Below are 16852 nucleotides of genomic sequence, written 5' to 3'. Positions count from 1 at the left end.
CCTGTAACTTCATTTTCCACTTTGATTTTTACCATAATTTCAGCTCCTGACCTCCGTGGGATATTAGTTGTGATTTACGTTGATCATTTTTAGGTTTTATTGTTCTCAACACATTCCACTATGTAATGAGTAAAGATTTACAACTGGAATATTGCATTCAATGATATCTATGATGTGGGATGTTAGTGTTCCCTTTATTTTTTCGAGCAGTGTATATACAGTTTGTAGCTTTGTCGTTATAACAGGAGGGGGGGCTCAGACACATTTCTTGCACAGGGGCCCCAAGCTGTCAGTGTCTTTCCCTGATTTATTGTGCTGTGGGATATGAAAAGAGACCCAGAACATAATCAGGGACATTAAATTCACATAGAATAACTTCTGAGCTAATCAAATTTCCTGGTAAAAAACGCACAATTGTGAATTTTGTCTGTTCTCTACTTCTAAAGCTTCCACAAGTTTGGTTCCAATTTAATAGGAAATGTATAAGTATTAGGACAGGTATAGCGAAATGTACGAATGGTATATCATATAAAGTGCGTGCAGCAGAAGATATAAATACGATGAACAATTTTTTTCCCAAACAAAATTGCACTGGTGCGGTAGATGCTACTGTTTTGGTGCGGCCGCCGATGCCATTTTGTAAAAAAAAAAAAAATCTTAAACAAAACTATATGTGTAAATACAAAGAAAATATGCATATTATCCTCTGTACCATGCTACAGCGTAAATTCCACCATCTACTTGCTGAATGTGATTTTTTTTTTCAAACTGCACAATCCTGCTTTAAAGGGGAACTCAGGGTAGATAAAAAAGTATTGACATGGAAATACCTTCCTAAACTATAACGCTAACATCCATAGCGCTGCTTCCAATCATCACATGATTGCAATCTTGCCTTGCGCAGGCGTGTACTATGGAGGACAGAGAATGCACTTCAATCCAATATTGCAGCCAGCATGCAGCCAGCGGGTAAGGAAAGGGTGAATCAAACACCCGAAAACCCCGCCCCTATGGCTGAAGATTGTTTCAAATTCAGGTGACAGAGTCCCTTTAACAGCAGCAATCAGAGCTACCTTAGATTGCTGTTGTTACATGGAAGCGTTGGCTATATAACACAGCTGGCACCTGTTTACTATGGCATGGGCTTAGCTCTTGAGCTCGATACATATATTCACACTTGACAATGGATATAATGAGTAAACATTTATAGGTTATGCACTTTCATATTACTATACTATATACTATACTGTATATAATATATATTTTTTTTTAACATACGGTACATGTTCTGCCCGTGTTTTTCATTTGGAAATATTTGCAATTCTGTGTCACGGTTGGTCTCAGGTTGCAATGCGGCACCATGCGAAATCATTAGATGCTATGTCGCAATTCATATGAAGAGAAAAACATATATTCACAGCTAAGAAAATAAGAGTGGGGTGCTACACCAGCATTATTACAAGAACCAATACCAGAACAAAGCAATACCAAAAGGTGTCCACACCAAATACATGAAAAATATATCAAGCTTTATTAAATATTTAGACTTAATTTACAAAGACATCCATATCATGATTGATAAAAAAAAAATTGAAAATCTACTTTACGTCACATTAACACTGCGAACTGAAAAATAGACTTCAAAATTTCCTAGCAATAAAGAGGAGCTCACCAAAGGAAAAAAAAATATTTGTTTAAAAAAATAGAATGAGCCTCATTTTAGACTTTTAAATCGGTGAATCTATTCTAATAATGGGCATGTCCCTATAGTAAAATGAGCACAGAGGCTGAAACATATACACACCAGTTTACTTGCAGAACACCATATGTATTAAGGGTCAATCTAATTTTTACATCATGGCTGAACAAATCAGAAAGAGCAAGACATAAAAAGTGACACTAACTGCCTAATTCATTAGGTATTGCCGCTTTACAGATATGAAAGATCTCAGAAAGCAATGTCAGAGGCAAACATCCGACCATTGTTGGCAGTGGCGGAGGGTTGTGTCATCTGCTGGTTGCACATTTGTTATGTCATCCCCTGTCGGACTTATTCCAGGCTTTGTCAAATCTGTTACTCTTTCCTATCAGCTCTTTTCCATTTGTGTGAAGTGCAAAAGAAATAAAAAAGACCCTGCAGATTAAATCTGCTTTTACTATATTGTATTATTAAACTGTGGAACCAGAAAATGATTAAATGTAAGCATTAGCTGTCACTAGGGTTGAGCGAAACGGATCGGACAATTTCAAAAATCGACGACTTTTGACACAGTCGGATTTCGCGAAACCCGACTCGATCCTAAAAAAGTAAAAGTCGCTCAACTCTAGCTGTCACTATACTGGACCCTATCGTAAAGCCCCAAATGTAACCATTTGTAACCCTCATATATTCAGTGTATTATTTTCTTGACAAAACATATCTTCTGTCATTTGAACTTTACAATGTGACTTTGTAAAGTTTTCTATGACATTTCGGTTCTATTCATAAAGCTGTGTTATTTTACAATGTATCAATTGGCACCATCACACCATCTGCATCTCCAGCCTTGTAACACTTAAACTGCATTTACACTAATCAGGAACAAGCGTTCCTAGAAACGCACTTTTCCTAATTGTTGGCCTATCTAAACAACCAACCAATCACCCAATAAATAAGCAAAAAAGCTTGTTCGTCCGGTGAGATGATTTTCAAGGTTGCTTAAAAAAAAAATCATTGTTCTCATCAGCTCCTTGTCCTGTGTGAACAGTATGTTGCCGAGAATAATGATATTCTGCTCCCCGCACGGAAGGGTGGCCGGCTTGTGTAAACAGACTATTAAATGACTGCCAATCAGATTGCGGTGACCTAGTCGGTGGTCATTTATCAGCCTCAATTGGCCAGAGTAAACACAGCCTTAACGTCTTTGTGTATTTTGGTGCGAAGAGATCATCCTTGCTGTTTGTCAAAATGAAGATAGATGGATAGAGATAAATATGGATGAAAATTCACTCCCGATATTCTTCATTGTGAATTGTTATTGTTTTTACGATTGCATTTAGACATCAGCAAAATATATCAAATAAGTACAATTTTAGAGATATTTTATGATAAAGGCAATAGGTATTAATGTAATGCCTCCAGGGCTCATTTTTAAAAAAAAAATATTTACACCTCCTGTGTAAAACATATAGGAATCTATGTCATCTGTACTTATTTAATTTCCTTTTTACGTAGCATGAATTTATTTTACTATCATTTTTTACAAACAATTAGTTCATTTTGAATATGATTTAGTTTTTCCTCGTGTGGATTTTGAAGGCATTAAAGTCATAGAAAAAGAGGAATGAGAACATTGATAGAAGTATTATAATCTAAATATATAAATATTGTTGTGTTTTATGCTAATTCAGCTTATAAATAATTCTTCACTAGTTATGTGAACAATTAATTGACTGTCTTTTATTTAATGTACTGGATTGGACATACTGTACTTTAGCCTCAGAAGTAAATGCTTGCTAAGAATTCTCATGAAGCCAGACGTCTCATAAATTACCATTATAACTTAAATTATGGCCTCCAAAATTTATGCAACATATCAATGTATGGTATAAAGTTTTCTATTTTATAATCTAGAATATTAATGTTGATTAAGTAAAATATGAAAGTATAATATGATGATGGTCAAAATAATGTGTTTTGTAGTAGAACTGGTCAATATATGTCAATGATCAACTAAAGGCACATAAGATAACATTCAACCTTGACAGTCTTATACAATAATTTTCATTTTATTTTATTTACAGTAAAAAAACGGTATAAAATGATTTAGACAAATGTAAGACCCACGTCCCCAAACAGAAGTGCAGTGTTTTAAAACAATGTCTGCTCCAGCCTGTTACTATTCATTCATATGTCTATAAAGTTACTTTAAGAGTTATTATTTTAACAATGCTTTCACTACCCTACAGCAGTAGAAAAGGCAGGTATTATATCATTTAATTAATACACAATAAAAAATATTGGACTTTGGTTCATCCCATAGGGAAAAATAAAATGATGATGGATATTACGTCTTTCAGTCCATCTCAAATGAATACGAGTATCAAGGTCAATGGATGGCACAGTCCGGTTTTAATATCAATCACTAATGCAGTAAAAGGTGATCAGTAAACGATGTTGCAGCATACGCTAATATCAATGACAGATTTATTGCATATACTTGTACTTACAGCTTTAACCCTGCAATGTGATACATTAAACAGCAGGCACAAACCTGTCCATGTTCCCAGAGTATGTTGCATGTCGTAGGTAGGCATTAGTGCTGGCTAGTTGTCCATTACTGTTGTACGCAGTCAATGAGGTGTATTGGCCTGGAGACATCCTACCATAGAAGTCCATGCTATCGCTGTTCATTACTGGAGATGTGGGCATGGCTAATCTGCTGGATGTGCCGAACAGCTGTGTGTTACCATGTGAATAAGAACTTTGATTGACTTGTAGGTGGCTGTTGGGAACTGGATAGGAATACGGCATGGGGTTAGCAGGTCTTTGTAGCATGCCACTTGCTCCAGCTTGGCTGTTATAGCTTGCACCAGTGTAATTGCAAGAGCTGGTATTAGGAGAGTTGACCTCTGGACTCATGGATCTGCTTGCTTGCTGAGTATGCTCTGTGACACTGGAATGCCCTATAAGTGTATTGATGCTGAACACCCTAGATTGGCCAGAGCCAAAGGCAGGAGAAGTAGAAGGGTAGTAGACAGAGGAATGAGGGGTGATCTGTTGGCTATAAGTGGGGCTCATTGTCATATTGGAATACACAGAGTTAGGATAAGATGGCCGACTCACTTGCAAAGATGGGAACATACTAGTGTCGTGTATGTAAGCAGGATATGTGGTGAGATCAGTCCTTTTGAATCTCTTCCTTCTTCTAAGGAAGCTTCCACTGTCAAACATATCTTCCGCATTAGGATCCAAGGCCCAGTAGTTGCCTTTTCCAGGCCTTCCTGGTTCCCTAGGAATTTTGATGAAGCAATCATTGAGGGTAAGGTTGTGTCTGATGGAGTTTTGCCACTTCTTTGAGTTGTCCCTATAAAAAGGAAACCTTTCCATAATGAACTTGTAGATGCCCCCTAACGTAAGCTTTCTGTCAGAAGAATGAGCAATGGCCATTGCTATGAGAGCAATATAACTGTAGGGTGGTTTACCCCTCTGCAAAGGTCTTTTCCTCCTTCTTCCTTTAGGTGTGTCTTCTGCTTCAGAAGGCCCACTGGACATACTTGCTTCAGGTGCTGGTTCCTTCTCCACCTTCACAACTGGCATAGAAAAGTTACTTGATTGTTGTAGGTTGGTGACTGCTCCAGTAGCTCTAGTAGGGGACTGTTGGCTCTCGGCTGTCATCTTAGTATGAAGATTCCTTACACTTATCAGGCAGGAAAATCCCGTTTCTTTCTACCAGGATTCACAAAAATAGAGAATTAGTTCATTCAGGTTCCTTGTTGTAAAATTCCAGGTAATATATATCTAAAGTACAGCAATTGGGTCACCCTGCAACCCAAAAATGCATATAAAAAGGTAAATCTACAAGTCGAGAGCAGAGATCAAATGGTTTCAAAAGGAAGAGTCTTTGCAATCTCTTCTTCGTGTACTTCTTAGCAAACTTATGCTTTTACCAAACCTGCTGAACGGAAACAAAATTCTATGTCAAAAATACATATGGCAAACACAGACATTAGGCAAGATGGCCATTACAAATCTAAAAATGTGCGTAAAAAGTTTATAGTATACATGTAACGTTTATTGTTCCTTACATCATCAGTGACAATTTTCAAGAAATCAGGGTCATTTCAATAAATGATAGACAAGTTATATTATTATCGCCACCGGTAACACTGACATTACAAAAGTACTAATAACTCTAATACTAACCCTATGGCCACTAGTCTCTGCAGCGTGTCTATGGTTAACTATATCTAATAGCTTCACTAATATTCTGTTTTGTTATTTTTAGAATGATCAACATAGTGATAACAGCATGATAATTATATGATGACGTGTGAGAGTTAGAGAAGAATTGCAGATATGAGAACAACCATGGACTAGCTAATTTCACATGTAGACTGTGAGCAAGTGCTGTGCCTCCTGTGTGCACCTTACCTTATTGCCAAGGTCCAGTCTGGTCTTCCACAGAAGACATCAGCTGTACTGTCGTGCTTCCACTCACAGCGCAGCCTTAAATAGTGGTGCAGTCTATACCTGGAACCTGTACAGCCTGCTGTATACCTGGCTGTCACAATAAGAGTCCCTCCCCCTAAAAACACACCTGGAGATTCCCAGCCTGGCCTAAGTGACAAAATAAAAGCTCCCAATCCCTTACAACTGCCACCCACCTTGCAGACGTTTAACTCTTTCCTAGCACATTCTGAGACATAACACTGCAAAAAATGAGAAATGCAACATCAACAAAACTGAAATTAGGTGAAACAACCGTAGGAAGCAACGTAGATCAAATTGTAGTTAGTCAAATATGTGTGCGTATATACATATATATATATGAATGTGTGGGTGTATATATATATGTGTGTGTGTGTACATATGTGTGTGTGTATATATATATTTATATATGTGTTTATACAGCACATACATATATATAAATTTATATGTGTGTATATATGTGTGTGTGTGTGTATATATATATATATATATATATATAAATGTATATATATATGTGTGTGTGTGTGTGTATATATATATATATATATATACATATATATATATATATATATACAGTACAGACCAAAAGTTTGGACACACCTTCTCATTTAAAGATTTTTCTGTATTTTCATACTATGAAAATTGTACACTCACACTGAAGGCGTCAAAAGTATGAATTAACACATGTGGAATTATATACTTAACAAAAAAGTGTGAAACAACTGAAATTATGTCTTATATTCTAGGTTCTTCAAGGTAGCCACCTTTTGCTTTGATGACTGCTTTGCATACTCTTGGCATTCTCTTGATGAGCTTCAAGAGATAGTCACCGAGAATGGTCTTCCAACAATCTTGAAAGAGTTCTCAGAGTTGCTTAGCACTTGTTGGCCCTTTTGCCTTTACTCTGTGGTCCAGCTCACCCCAAACCATCTCGATTGGGTTCAGGTCTGGTGACTGTGGAGGCCAGGTCATCTGGCGTAGCACCCCATCACTCTCCTTCTTGGTCAAATAGCCCTTACACAGCCTGGAGGTGTGTTTGGGGTCATTGTCCTGTTGAAATATAAATGATGGTCCAACTAAACGCAAACCGGATGGAATAGCATGCCACTGCAAGATGCTGTGGTAGCCATGCTGGTTCAGTATGCCTTCAATTTTGAACAAATCCCCAACAGTGTTACCAGCAAAGCACCCCCACACCATCACACATCCTCCTCCATGCTTCACAGTGGGAATCAGGCATGTAGTGTCCATCCGTTCACCTTTTCTGCATCGCACAAAGACACGGTGGTTGGAACCAAAGATCTCAAATTTGGACTCATCAGACCAAAGCACAGATTTCCACTGCTCCAATGTCCATTCCTTGTGTTCTTTAGCCCAAACAAGTCTCTTCTGCTTGTTGCCTGTCCTTAGCAGTGGTTTCCTAGCATCTATTTTACCATGAAGGCCTACTGCACAAAGTCTCCTCTTAACAGTTGTTGTAGAGATGTGTCTGCTGCTAGAACTCTGTGTGGCATTGACCTGGTCTCTAATCTGAGCTGCTGTTAACCTGCGATTTCTGAGGCTGGTGACTCGGATAAACTTATCCTCAGAAGCAGAGGTGACTCTTGGTCTTCCTTTCCTGGGGCGGTCCTCATGTGAGCCAGTTTCTTTGCAGCGCTTGATGGTTTTTGCCACTGCACTTGGGGACAATATCAAAGTTTTCCCAATTTTTCAGACTGACAGACCTTCATTTCTTAAAGTAATGATAGCCACTCATTTTTCTTTACTTAGCTGCTTTTTTCTTGCTATAATACAAATTCTAACAGTGTATTCAGTAGGACTATCAGCTGTGTATCCACCAGACTTCTGCACAACACAACTGATGGTCCCAACACCATTTATAAGGCAAGAAATCCCACTTATTAAACCTGACAGGGCACACCTGTGAAGTGAAAACCATTCCCGGTGACTACCTCTTGAATCTCATCAAGAGAATGCCAAGAGTGTGCAAAGCAGTCATCAAAGCAAAAGGTGGCTACTTTGAAGAACCTAGGATATAACACATATTTTCAGTTGTTTCACACTTTTTTGTTAAGTATATAATTCCACATGTGTTAATTCATAGTTTTGATGCCTTCAGTGTGAATGTACAATATTCATAGTCATGAAAATACAAAAAACCTTTAAATGAGAAGGTGTGTCCAAACTTTTGGTCTGTATTGTATATATATGAATAAACATCTATATATACATACACACACACACGCATGCACACACACACACATATACATATATATTTACACATACACAAGCACATATATATACACACACACATGCACGCATATGCACACATAAATATATATATACACATATATATATATATATATATATATATATATATATATATATATATACAGACACACATACAGTGGCATGTCAAAGTTTTGGCACCCCTGCTCAAAATTACTGATAGGCAAGTTGAAGATGAAAAGATCTCTGAAAAGCCTAAAGTTAAAGCTGACTTTTTTTTATATTTTAGGCCCAAAAAATATTTTCATGTTTTGCATTTTAAAAATTAGAAAAAGGAAAATGGGCCCATGCAAACGTTTGGGCACCCTGCATGGTTAGTATCTAGTAGCACCCCCGTTTGCAAAGCTTTTGTAGCCAGACAAGTCTTTCAATTCTTGTTGAGGTATTTTCATCTGTTCTTCTTTGGAAAATTCTTCCAGTTCTGTGAGATTCCAGGGTTGTCTTGCATGCACTGCTATTTTAATGTCTAGCCACAGGTTTTCAATGATGTACAGATCAGGAGAATGCGAGGGCCACTGTAAAACCTTCAGCTAGTGCCTTTTGAGGTAGTCTATTCTGGTTTTCTACTTGTGTTTAGGTTCATTATCCATTTGTAGAAGCCATCCTCTTTTCAACTTCAGCTTTTTTACAGATGGTGTTTTGTTTGCATCAAAAATTTGTTGAAATTTCATTTAATCCAGTCTCCCCTCTACCCGTGAAATGTTCCCATGCCATCGGCTGCAACACAAACCCAAAGCATGATTGATCCACCTCCAGGCTTTATGGTTAGTGAGAAGTTCTTTTCCTGAAATTCTGTGCTGTTTTTTCCCCATACATACCTTTTGATGATTGTGGCAAAAGAGTTCTATTTTAAACTTCATCAGTCTACAGGACTTGTTTCTAAAATGCATCAGGCTTGTTTAGCTGTTCTTTTGCATTTATCTGATTCTGAGTTGTATGGTGTGGATGCAGGAGAGGTTTTCTTCGGATGACTCTTCCATGAAGGCCATATTTGTGCAGGTGTCTATGAACAGTAGAAAAATTTACCACGACTCCAGAGTCTGCTAAATCTTTCTGAAGGTCTTTTGCAGTCAAGCAGGTGTTCTGATTTGCCTCTCTAGCAATCCTACAAGCAGCTCTGTCAGAAACTTTGTTTGGTCTTCCAGACCCTATCTTGACGTCCACTGTTCCTGTTAACTGTCATTCCTTAATTACTTTTCGAACTGAGGAAAGGTCAATATGATATCTTCTTATAGCCTTTTCCTGCTCTGTGGGCTTCCACCATTTTAATCTTCATAGTGCTATGCGGCTGCTTAGAAGAACCCATGGCTACTGTTTTTTGGCACAAGGTTAGAGGAGGCTGGGTTTTTACAAAACTGAGAGATTTGCATCTTCTGTCCTTTTCTAATGATGATAGTAAACAAGCCATTACCCTAACAGCCTAATTAGGGTCTGAAACCTTTGTCAAAGTTATCTTAGCACACAAATCTCCAAAGGTGCACAAACTTTTGCATTAGCCCATTTTTTTTTTTTTTAATTTTTAAAATTTAAAAATGACAATTATTTGTGCCTAAAATACAAAGGAAATGTGTCATCTTTAACTTTAGGACTTTTAGAGATAATTTGCATTTCAGCTTGCTTATACTGTGTATATATATATATATATATATATATATATATATATATATATACAGTATACACACACTTTTCTGCAGTTATGAATGAATTTAAAAGCAGTAATTTATAGCTTCCTTGTAAAATATTATCAAAAATATGATCATTTCCACCTTTCCATTAACTTAATAGTGCACGCAAGTAGTTGCTACACGTCAGAAAGATGAAGGCATTTCTTGAGTCAATATTTAGCCAGAGTATACAAGTCTGTGTAAATAGATGGCTTATACTTAGAACAATAAAGTAGTTCTGGTAAAATGATGCTTATTAGCATATAGACCATAGCATATACCAGTACTAGCAAGAAATACTCCTAATCTTTGCATATCATAATTTTATAGTTCAAATTTACCGTATAAACATTACTGGTAAATGTCTATATTGTAATATATTGTAATATTAATGTATGTGTATATATAATATGTAATATTATTGTGTGTAGATATATATATATATATATATATATATATATATATATACATATACCGTATATATATATATAGAGAGAGAGAGAGAGAGAGAGAGAGCTATTTTCTGTAATCCATTAGAATTGCCAATCTCTGACATATTCTTCATACAATTATATTTTCAGAACACATCTCAATTCAGCTGTTAGTATAGTGTAGTATAGTATAGGCAAAAGAAGCTAAAATACTATTTTAATGAATATGTGTATTTTAGGTATATTATTTCTCATTGTTTATTACTAGCAATATTAATTAGAATAATATTTGTATGCATTATTGCAATTTGACATAAAGAAACAATACAAAAGATTTTAAGTACATAAATGTTTGTAATCTTTATTTTATTGCAGTCAAATTCTTGGAGTAGGAATTGAATACATTTGTAGTAGATTAGCGTGTAGTAGTATTGAGCAGCTGCATGTGCAGCATGTATATGGAATATTTACATTTAAAAACACATAATTCCTAATATCTGAAAAAACGTCCTGTGAATACAGTGTGCTGTGTATTTTGTAGCTGTTTTACATCTAGTTTTTTTCAAAATGTTAAAATATATTAAAATATTACATTTTTCAAATATAGCACTGGTAAAAGAATGTTACATCATTGTTCGGTATATAACGTATATAGTGTAGCACTTTTTCCAGAAAACAAAGGTACGATTTGAAATAATTTATGTTAAATTGCAAATGATTACTGAACTGGTAAATGCTAAATAAAAGATATAAAAAAAATAAAAATTTATTCATATACTGTATATATATATATATACATATATATATATATATATATATATATATATCAGCAGAAATTATTATATATATATATATACAGCAGCAGCAATTATTTTATATATATACTAGATGGCAGCCCGATTCTAAAGAATCGGGAGTCTAGAATCCATATATACTTTATTTATTCAAATGTAAGAATAATACAATTAATAAATAATAGTAAGAAAGAACAAAAATAATAGGCAGTATATGGAGAAAACACCAAACAAAAGTTCAAAATTGGTGTGAAAATGTCACTGAACCACTTCACAACTAAATATATATAGTTTTGGTAAATGGTATTATCATTTTTTTGACGAAATTCGGCAGGAGCTTGAAGAGCAACGTCACTGGGCCCGCCTCCACGCAGTAGAAACTTGCTGTGAGGTAAAAATTCAAAAATCACACCAAAATGGCGGGCGGAGTGTGTCACAGTACGGCACGTTTCTGATTGGTTGCTCGCAGCAGGCGGCAACCAATCAGACACTGGACACTGTTGACGTCACTTATCTCCGGACATTAGCTCCGGACATTAGCGCCGGACATTAGCTCCGGACAAAGCCACGGAAGTTGGCACAAATTGCAGGAAGTAGTATTCTAGGCAATTATATATTAGATAATATAGTGATAGTTGTGGCTGAATCCAAATTATCCAAAGACATACTGATAGGGAATTTAGATTGTGAGCCCCAACGGGGACAGTGATGATAATGTGTGCAACCTGTAAAGCGCTGCGGAATATGTTAGCGCTATATAAAAATAAAGATTATTATTATTATTATACTTCATATTTTATAACTTAGCCATTTACATAGACCCAGAAGTAAAGTAAACATTGTTCTTGCTCTATAGTCTCATATTCACTAATATGATTTTACCTCCATCTATCGTCAGTATGTCGTGTGTCCTAATCCTGGAGGAACCCAGCAAGAATGAAGCATCTGGGGCATCACGCATCTCTGTTGTCGAGGTTCTGCATCGTTAGCAGCGTTGTCTCGGTGGCATTTGCTGACTTACATGGTTTTCTCATCATTTTAGTCTCGTCGCTCAATCTACTCTTGAATTTTACCAGTTGAGTTTCTTCAGTTGTGTTCTGTATGTTTTTTGCACCCCTCAAAAAATGAATCAATACAGGTCTGCTATTGATCCTATTCAGAAATGAGTAGTATCACTATTGGGAAATTGCTGTCTTTTTTTTCTAGTTTTTGTAAGAAATACTATGACATTTTGTTATTGTCTTTTAGTGAACTTCTGGTCACGGAAATTGTGTCCGAACAATACAGATAGTGGATGTCAGTCTATTCCCCCCGCAATCACTGCTCGGACCTCTGCAGCTAATTGTCAAAGTCCTTAGTTTAAACTATATCCTTGTGGCAAATCCAGAGATTTTATGTACCAAGGACAGGCTGCCCCGATGGCGAGTCCTTCACTATTAGCCGCTTCCCAGCTCATGCTGCGCTGAATGGGGCCTGCATCCTTTCCATTGTCAATTATTACCTATCAATCAAGTAATTACCTGGCTTTAAGTGAATCCAAACAATGCAGATGTACTGACACTTGTCTGTTTTTACAGCGTAAGCAAAAATGAAATCATCCCTCAACACTTCGTATGTGGCCGTCATCAACACATAATGACCTCCTGGACAATGCAGGTCTATTATTCCTACGTTTATTGTTACTATATATCTTCTTGTACATACAATGGCACCGCTTATAGGACAAGTACTGCGTGTTTTAAGGTCTTAGAAAAATGAATTTTTCACTTATTATGATAGAGGTTGGTGCTTGTTATTGTCTTTTTTTTACTACAGTCATTTGGCCAGATTTTTAGTATACCGTACTTTTGGTATTGTACATCAGTATGTCATATTTGTGCACAATATGCCACGTTCATCCGGTATATACTGTGCACTTTGCATTTTCACTTTCAGAAATATGATCGTCAGATTATTGTACAAGTAATGTAAGTTCACAGAAAACATATCCCTCTCCATTGTCCTAAATGTTCTAAGTACTGTGTCTGTGGTCTCTGTGTGTGGTCCATGAGTGTAGATCGCCTGTGCGCAGGATCTTCTTACTGTTACTTAGCTGATATATTACTCTGGCAGTCATTTTTATATGCCATCTTCTGCTGTAAATGACTGATATACTTGCCAATATATTCTTATTTATTTTGTAATCTTAGTTAAAAAATTACAGTACTGTGCTTTAGAAATGTGCTGTTATTTAATCTGCTGGAATGGCTTCAGCGCTATCAGTTTTATACATACCGGTACTTTATTTGCAGAGATTAGATCTCATTCATTCAGCAAAGAAAAACAACATCTTTACATGACGTTTCTGTAGATTCACTCCTTCCCTGAATTTTAGTGGATAAAATAATATTAAACGTACTTCATTACAATTTATTATTTTCAAGTACGAGATCAATACGTGTTTTTCCCGGATAAGACTCCCGCCTATTGTAGTCTAGGGGTCTGTTCACATGCGATCTACACAGTGGCGTAACTACAAAGTTATGGGCCCCGGTGCGAACTTTCAAATGGGGCCCCCCCACCAAAACATTTTCCACCCAAATCCACATCCTGCCCATGCTCCTGCCCCATCCGTCTCCGCATTCTGCCCCATCTGTCTCCGCATTCTGCCCCATCCGTCTCCGCATTCTGCCCCATCCGTCTCCGCATTCTGCCCCATCCGTCTCCGCATTCTGCCCCATCCGTCTTCGCATTCTGCCCCATCCGTCTCCGCATTCTGCCCCATCCGTCTCCGCATTCTGCCCCATCCTACTCCACATTCTGCCCCATCCGTCTCCGCATTCTGCCCCATCCGTCTCCGCATTCTGCCCCATCCGTCTCCGCATTCTGCCCCATCCTACTCCACATTCTGCCCCATCCGTCTCCGCATTCTGCCCCATCCGACTCCGCATTCTGCCCCATCCGACTCCGCATTCTGCCCCATCCGTCTCCGCATTCTGCCCCATCCGACTCCGTATTCTGCCCTATCCGACTCCGCATTCTGCCCCATCAGACTCCGCATTCTGCCCCATCTGACTCCGCATTCTGCCACATCCGTCTCCACATTCTGCCCCATCCGTCTCCGCATTCTGCCCCATCCGACTCCGCATTCTGCCCCATCCGACTCCGCATTCTGCCCCGTCTCCGCATTCTGCCCCATCCGACTCCGTATTCTGCCCTATCCGACTCCGCATTCTGCCCCATCAGACTCCGCATTCTGCCCCATCAGACTCCGCATTCTGCCACATCCGTCTCCACATTCTGCCCCATCCGTCTCCGCATTCTGCCCCATCCATCTCCGCATTCTGCCCCATCCGTCTCCGCATTCTGCCCCATCCTACTCCACATTCTGCCCCATCCGTCTCCGCATTCTACCCCATCCGACTCCGTATTCTGCCCTATCCGACTCCGCATTCTGCCCCATCAGACTCCGCATTCTGCCCCATCAGACTCCGCATTCTGCCCCATCAGACTCCGCATTCTGCCACATCCGTCTCCACATTCTGCCCCATCTGTCTCCGCATTCTGCCCCATCCGTCTCCGCATTCTGCCCCATCCGTCTCCGCATTCTGCCCCATCCTACTCCACATTCTGCCCCATCCGTCTCCGCATTCTGCCCCATCCGACTCCGCATTCTGCCCCATCCGACTCCGCATTCTGCCCCATCCGTCTCCGCATTCTGCCCCATCCGACTCCGTATTCTGCCCTATCCGACTCCGCATTCTGCCCCATCAGACTCCGCATTCTGCCCCATCAGACTCCGCATTCTGCCACATCCGTCTCCACATTCTGCCCCATCCATCTCCACATTCTGCCCCATCCATCTCCACATTCTGCCCCATCCATCTCCACATTCTGCCCGTCTCCATATCTCACCAGAACAGCAGGAACCGGATTCTGCTGCTGGTTGATACCAGAGAACACGAGCTGCACACAACCAGGACTGAGCTGCTGAGAGCTGAAGGACCTGTGGTGACGTCATCGTCATGTGATCAGGAGGCGGAGCTGATAAATGGTGAAAGACCTATGATAGTGATGACGTGACCACAGGATCTTCAGCTCTTCCTTTCAGATCAGGCGTCGGCTGCTGATCTGATGTGTGCGCCCGGCAGGTCAGGTGGAGGGCAGGTCTGTCTGTTGCCGTGCGGGACGAATCACCTGCACGGCAACAGTTTTTAACTTTTTGCTGGTGTCGGCATGCATCTGACCTGCCGGGGCCCCTGACTACCCCGGGCCCGGTCGCAATGGCGACTGCTGCGACCGTGGTAGTTACGCCCCTGGATCTACACCAAAAAATGAAGGAGACTTACCAATTTTGTCCATAGTCTCGGATTCTCACCAGTGCAAGTCTATGAGTCCGTGTAGAAATTGGACAGCACTCAGCATTGACCGCTTTTCAAGGACCGTTCGATATGAGAAGGTGGAGAAACCACCATCAGTATTTTTTACATCAGAGAAAAACTGATGACCAAACTCTGACCAACACATTAATTAAACTGTGACCACTGGTGAAACTCGGACCATTTTTTTTCATATGATAAAAAACTGAATATGTCCTTGTGTCAACTGAGGTTCTAACTACATGTATCTCCATTTCGTCTTTGCCCATGCAAATTCTGATTGTTACTTGTTTTTGACCACTTAAGCTTTGGCTTCCTGGTTTTTGACCAGGCTCTTCAGTGATTGTTGCAATTCCTGGCCTGTCTCCATTGTGCCCATTCAGCTGTTATCAGGGGTCGGACACTGACACTGTTTGTTCTCCTCACATTCTATCAAATGTGTTGTTGAAATCACAGCTATTTTAAGCAACGGGTGAAGTAGTGCCCCTCTGTGGGTCCTAGGACATGGAAACAGGTGAGGATGCTGATGGGTGCGGGGGTAATATAATGCCACCTGCATTATTTACCGGATTCGAGATAGAAGAGACCAGGCTTCAGTAGATGAAGACATGAGGATGTGGACTGGTAAGTATGGTTGTAAGTAGAAATCAGCACTCCTATTTTTAGGGAATTCTACAGGTGGCACAAGCATTTTCAGGGGCACAGTGCATGTCATTAATATTTATTGATGGCACTAAAAAGTGTCACCTTACTTTCAAGAGTCACTAGAAGTGGCACACAATCTATAGAATTATAGAAGAGCCTACAGAGGGCCCTCTTTTCAGCGCACTATTTGTGGCACAAATATTTTAAAAGGTACAATGTGCTCCATAAATATTTTCAGACGGGGTTGTGGCTAGATGGCATTCATGCATTCAGGGGCACTGCTGCATATTAACAAATATTTTAGAGGAACCATGTATAGAACAAATATTAGAGGCTGCATCATGAGGCTTATATTTTCAGGAGACAATATATGTAGCACTATTTTCAATAAATATGTAAAATGTGGCTAGTAAAAAGGATATGCAAAAAAATTGCTTGTGACACGCACACTTTGTGAGGCAGACTGTTAACTGGATTTTGA

At 39.1% G+C, this 16852-nt stretch overlaps 1 protein-coding gene across 1 annotated transcript; it reads right to left on the bottom strand.

Moving 5' to 3' along the window:
- Nucleotides 1-3750: 3750 nt before the first annotated feature.
- FOXE1 (forkhead box E1) lies at nt 3751-6200 on the bottom strand. Its single transcript, XM_069745514.1, has 2 exons — nt 6134-6200; nt 3751-5654 (listed from the first exon to the last, which is right to left on the bottom strand). Exon 2 carries the CDS (start codon nt 5375-5377, stop codon nt 4235-4237), a length of 1143 nt encoding a protein of 380 aa, XP_069601615.1. The 5' UTR covers nt 5378-5654; nt 6134-6200; the 3' UTR covers nt 3751-4234.
- Nucleotides 6201-16852: the final 10652 nt, after the last annotated feature.

The sequence above is a fragment of the Ranitomeya imitator genome, chromosome 1, assembly GCF_032444005.1.
Source record: "Ranitomeya imitator isolate aRanImi1 chromosome 1, aRanImi1.pri, whole genome shotgun sequence".
Taxonomy (NCBI): domain Eukaryota; kingdom Metazoa; phylum Chordata; class Amphibia; order Anura; family Dendrobatidae; genus Ranitomeya; species Ranitomeya imitator.
This window is presented reverse-complemented; position numbering and strand designations above follow the sequence as displayed.

What these genes read in the sequence shown, in the direction of transcription:
- FOXE1 (XM_069745514.1), bottom strand. Translation starts at nt 5,377, where the DNA reads ATGACAGCCGAGAGCCAACAGTCCCCTACTAGAGCTACTGGAGCAGTC.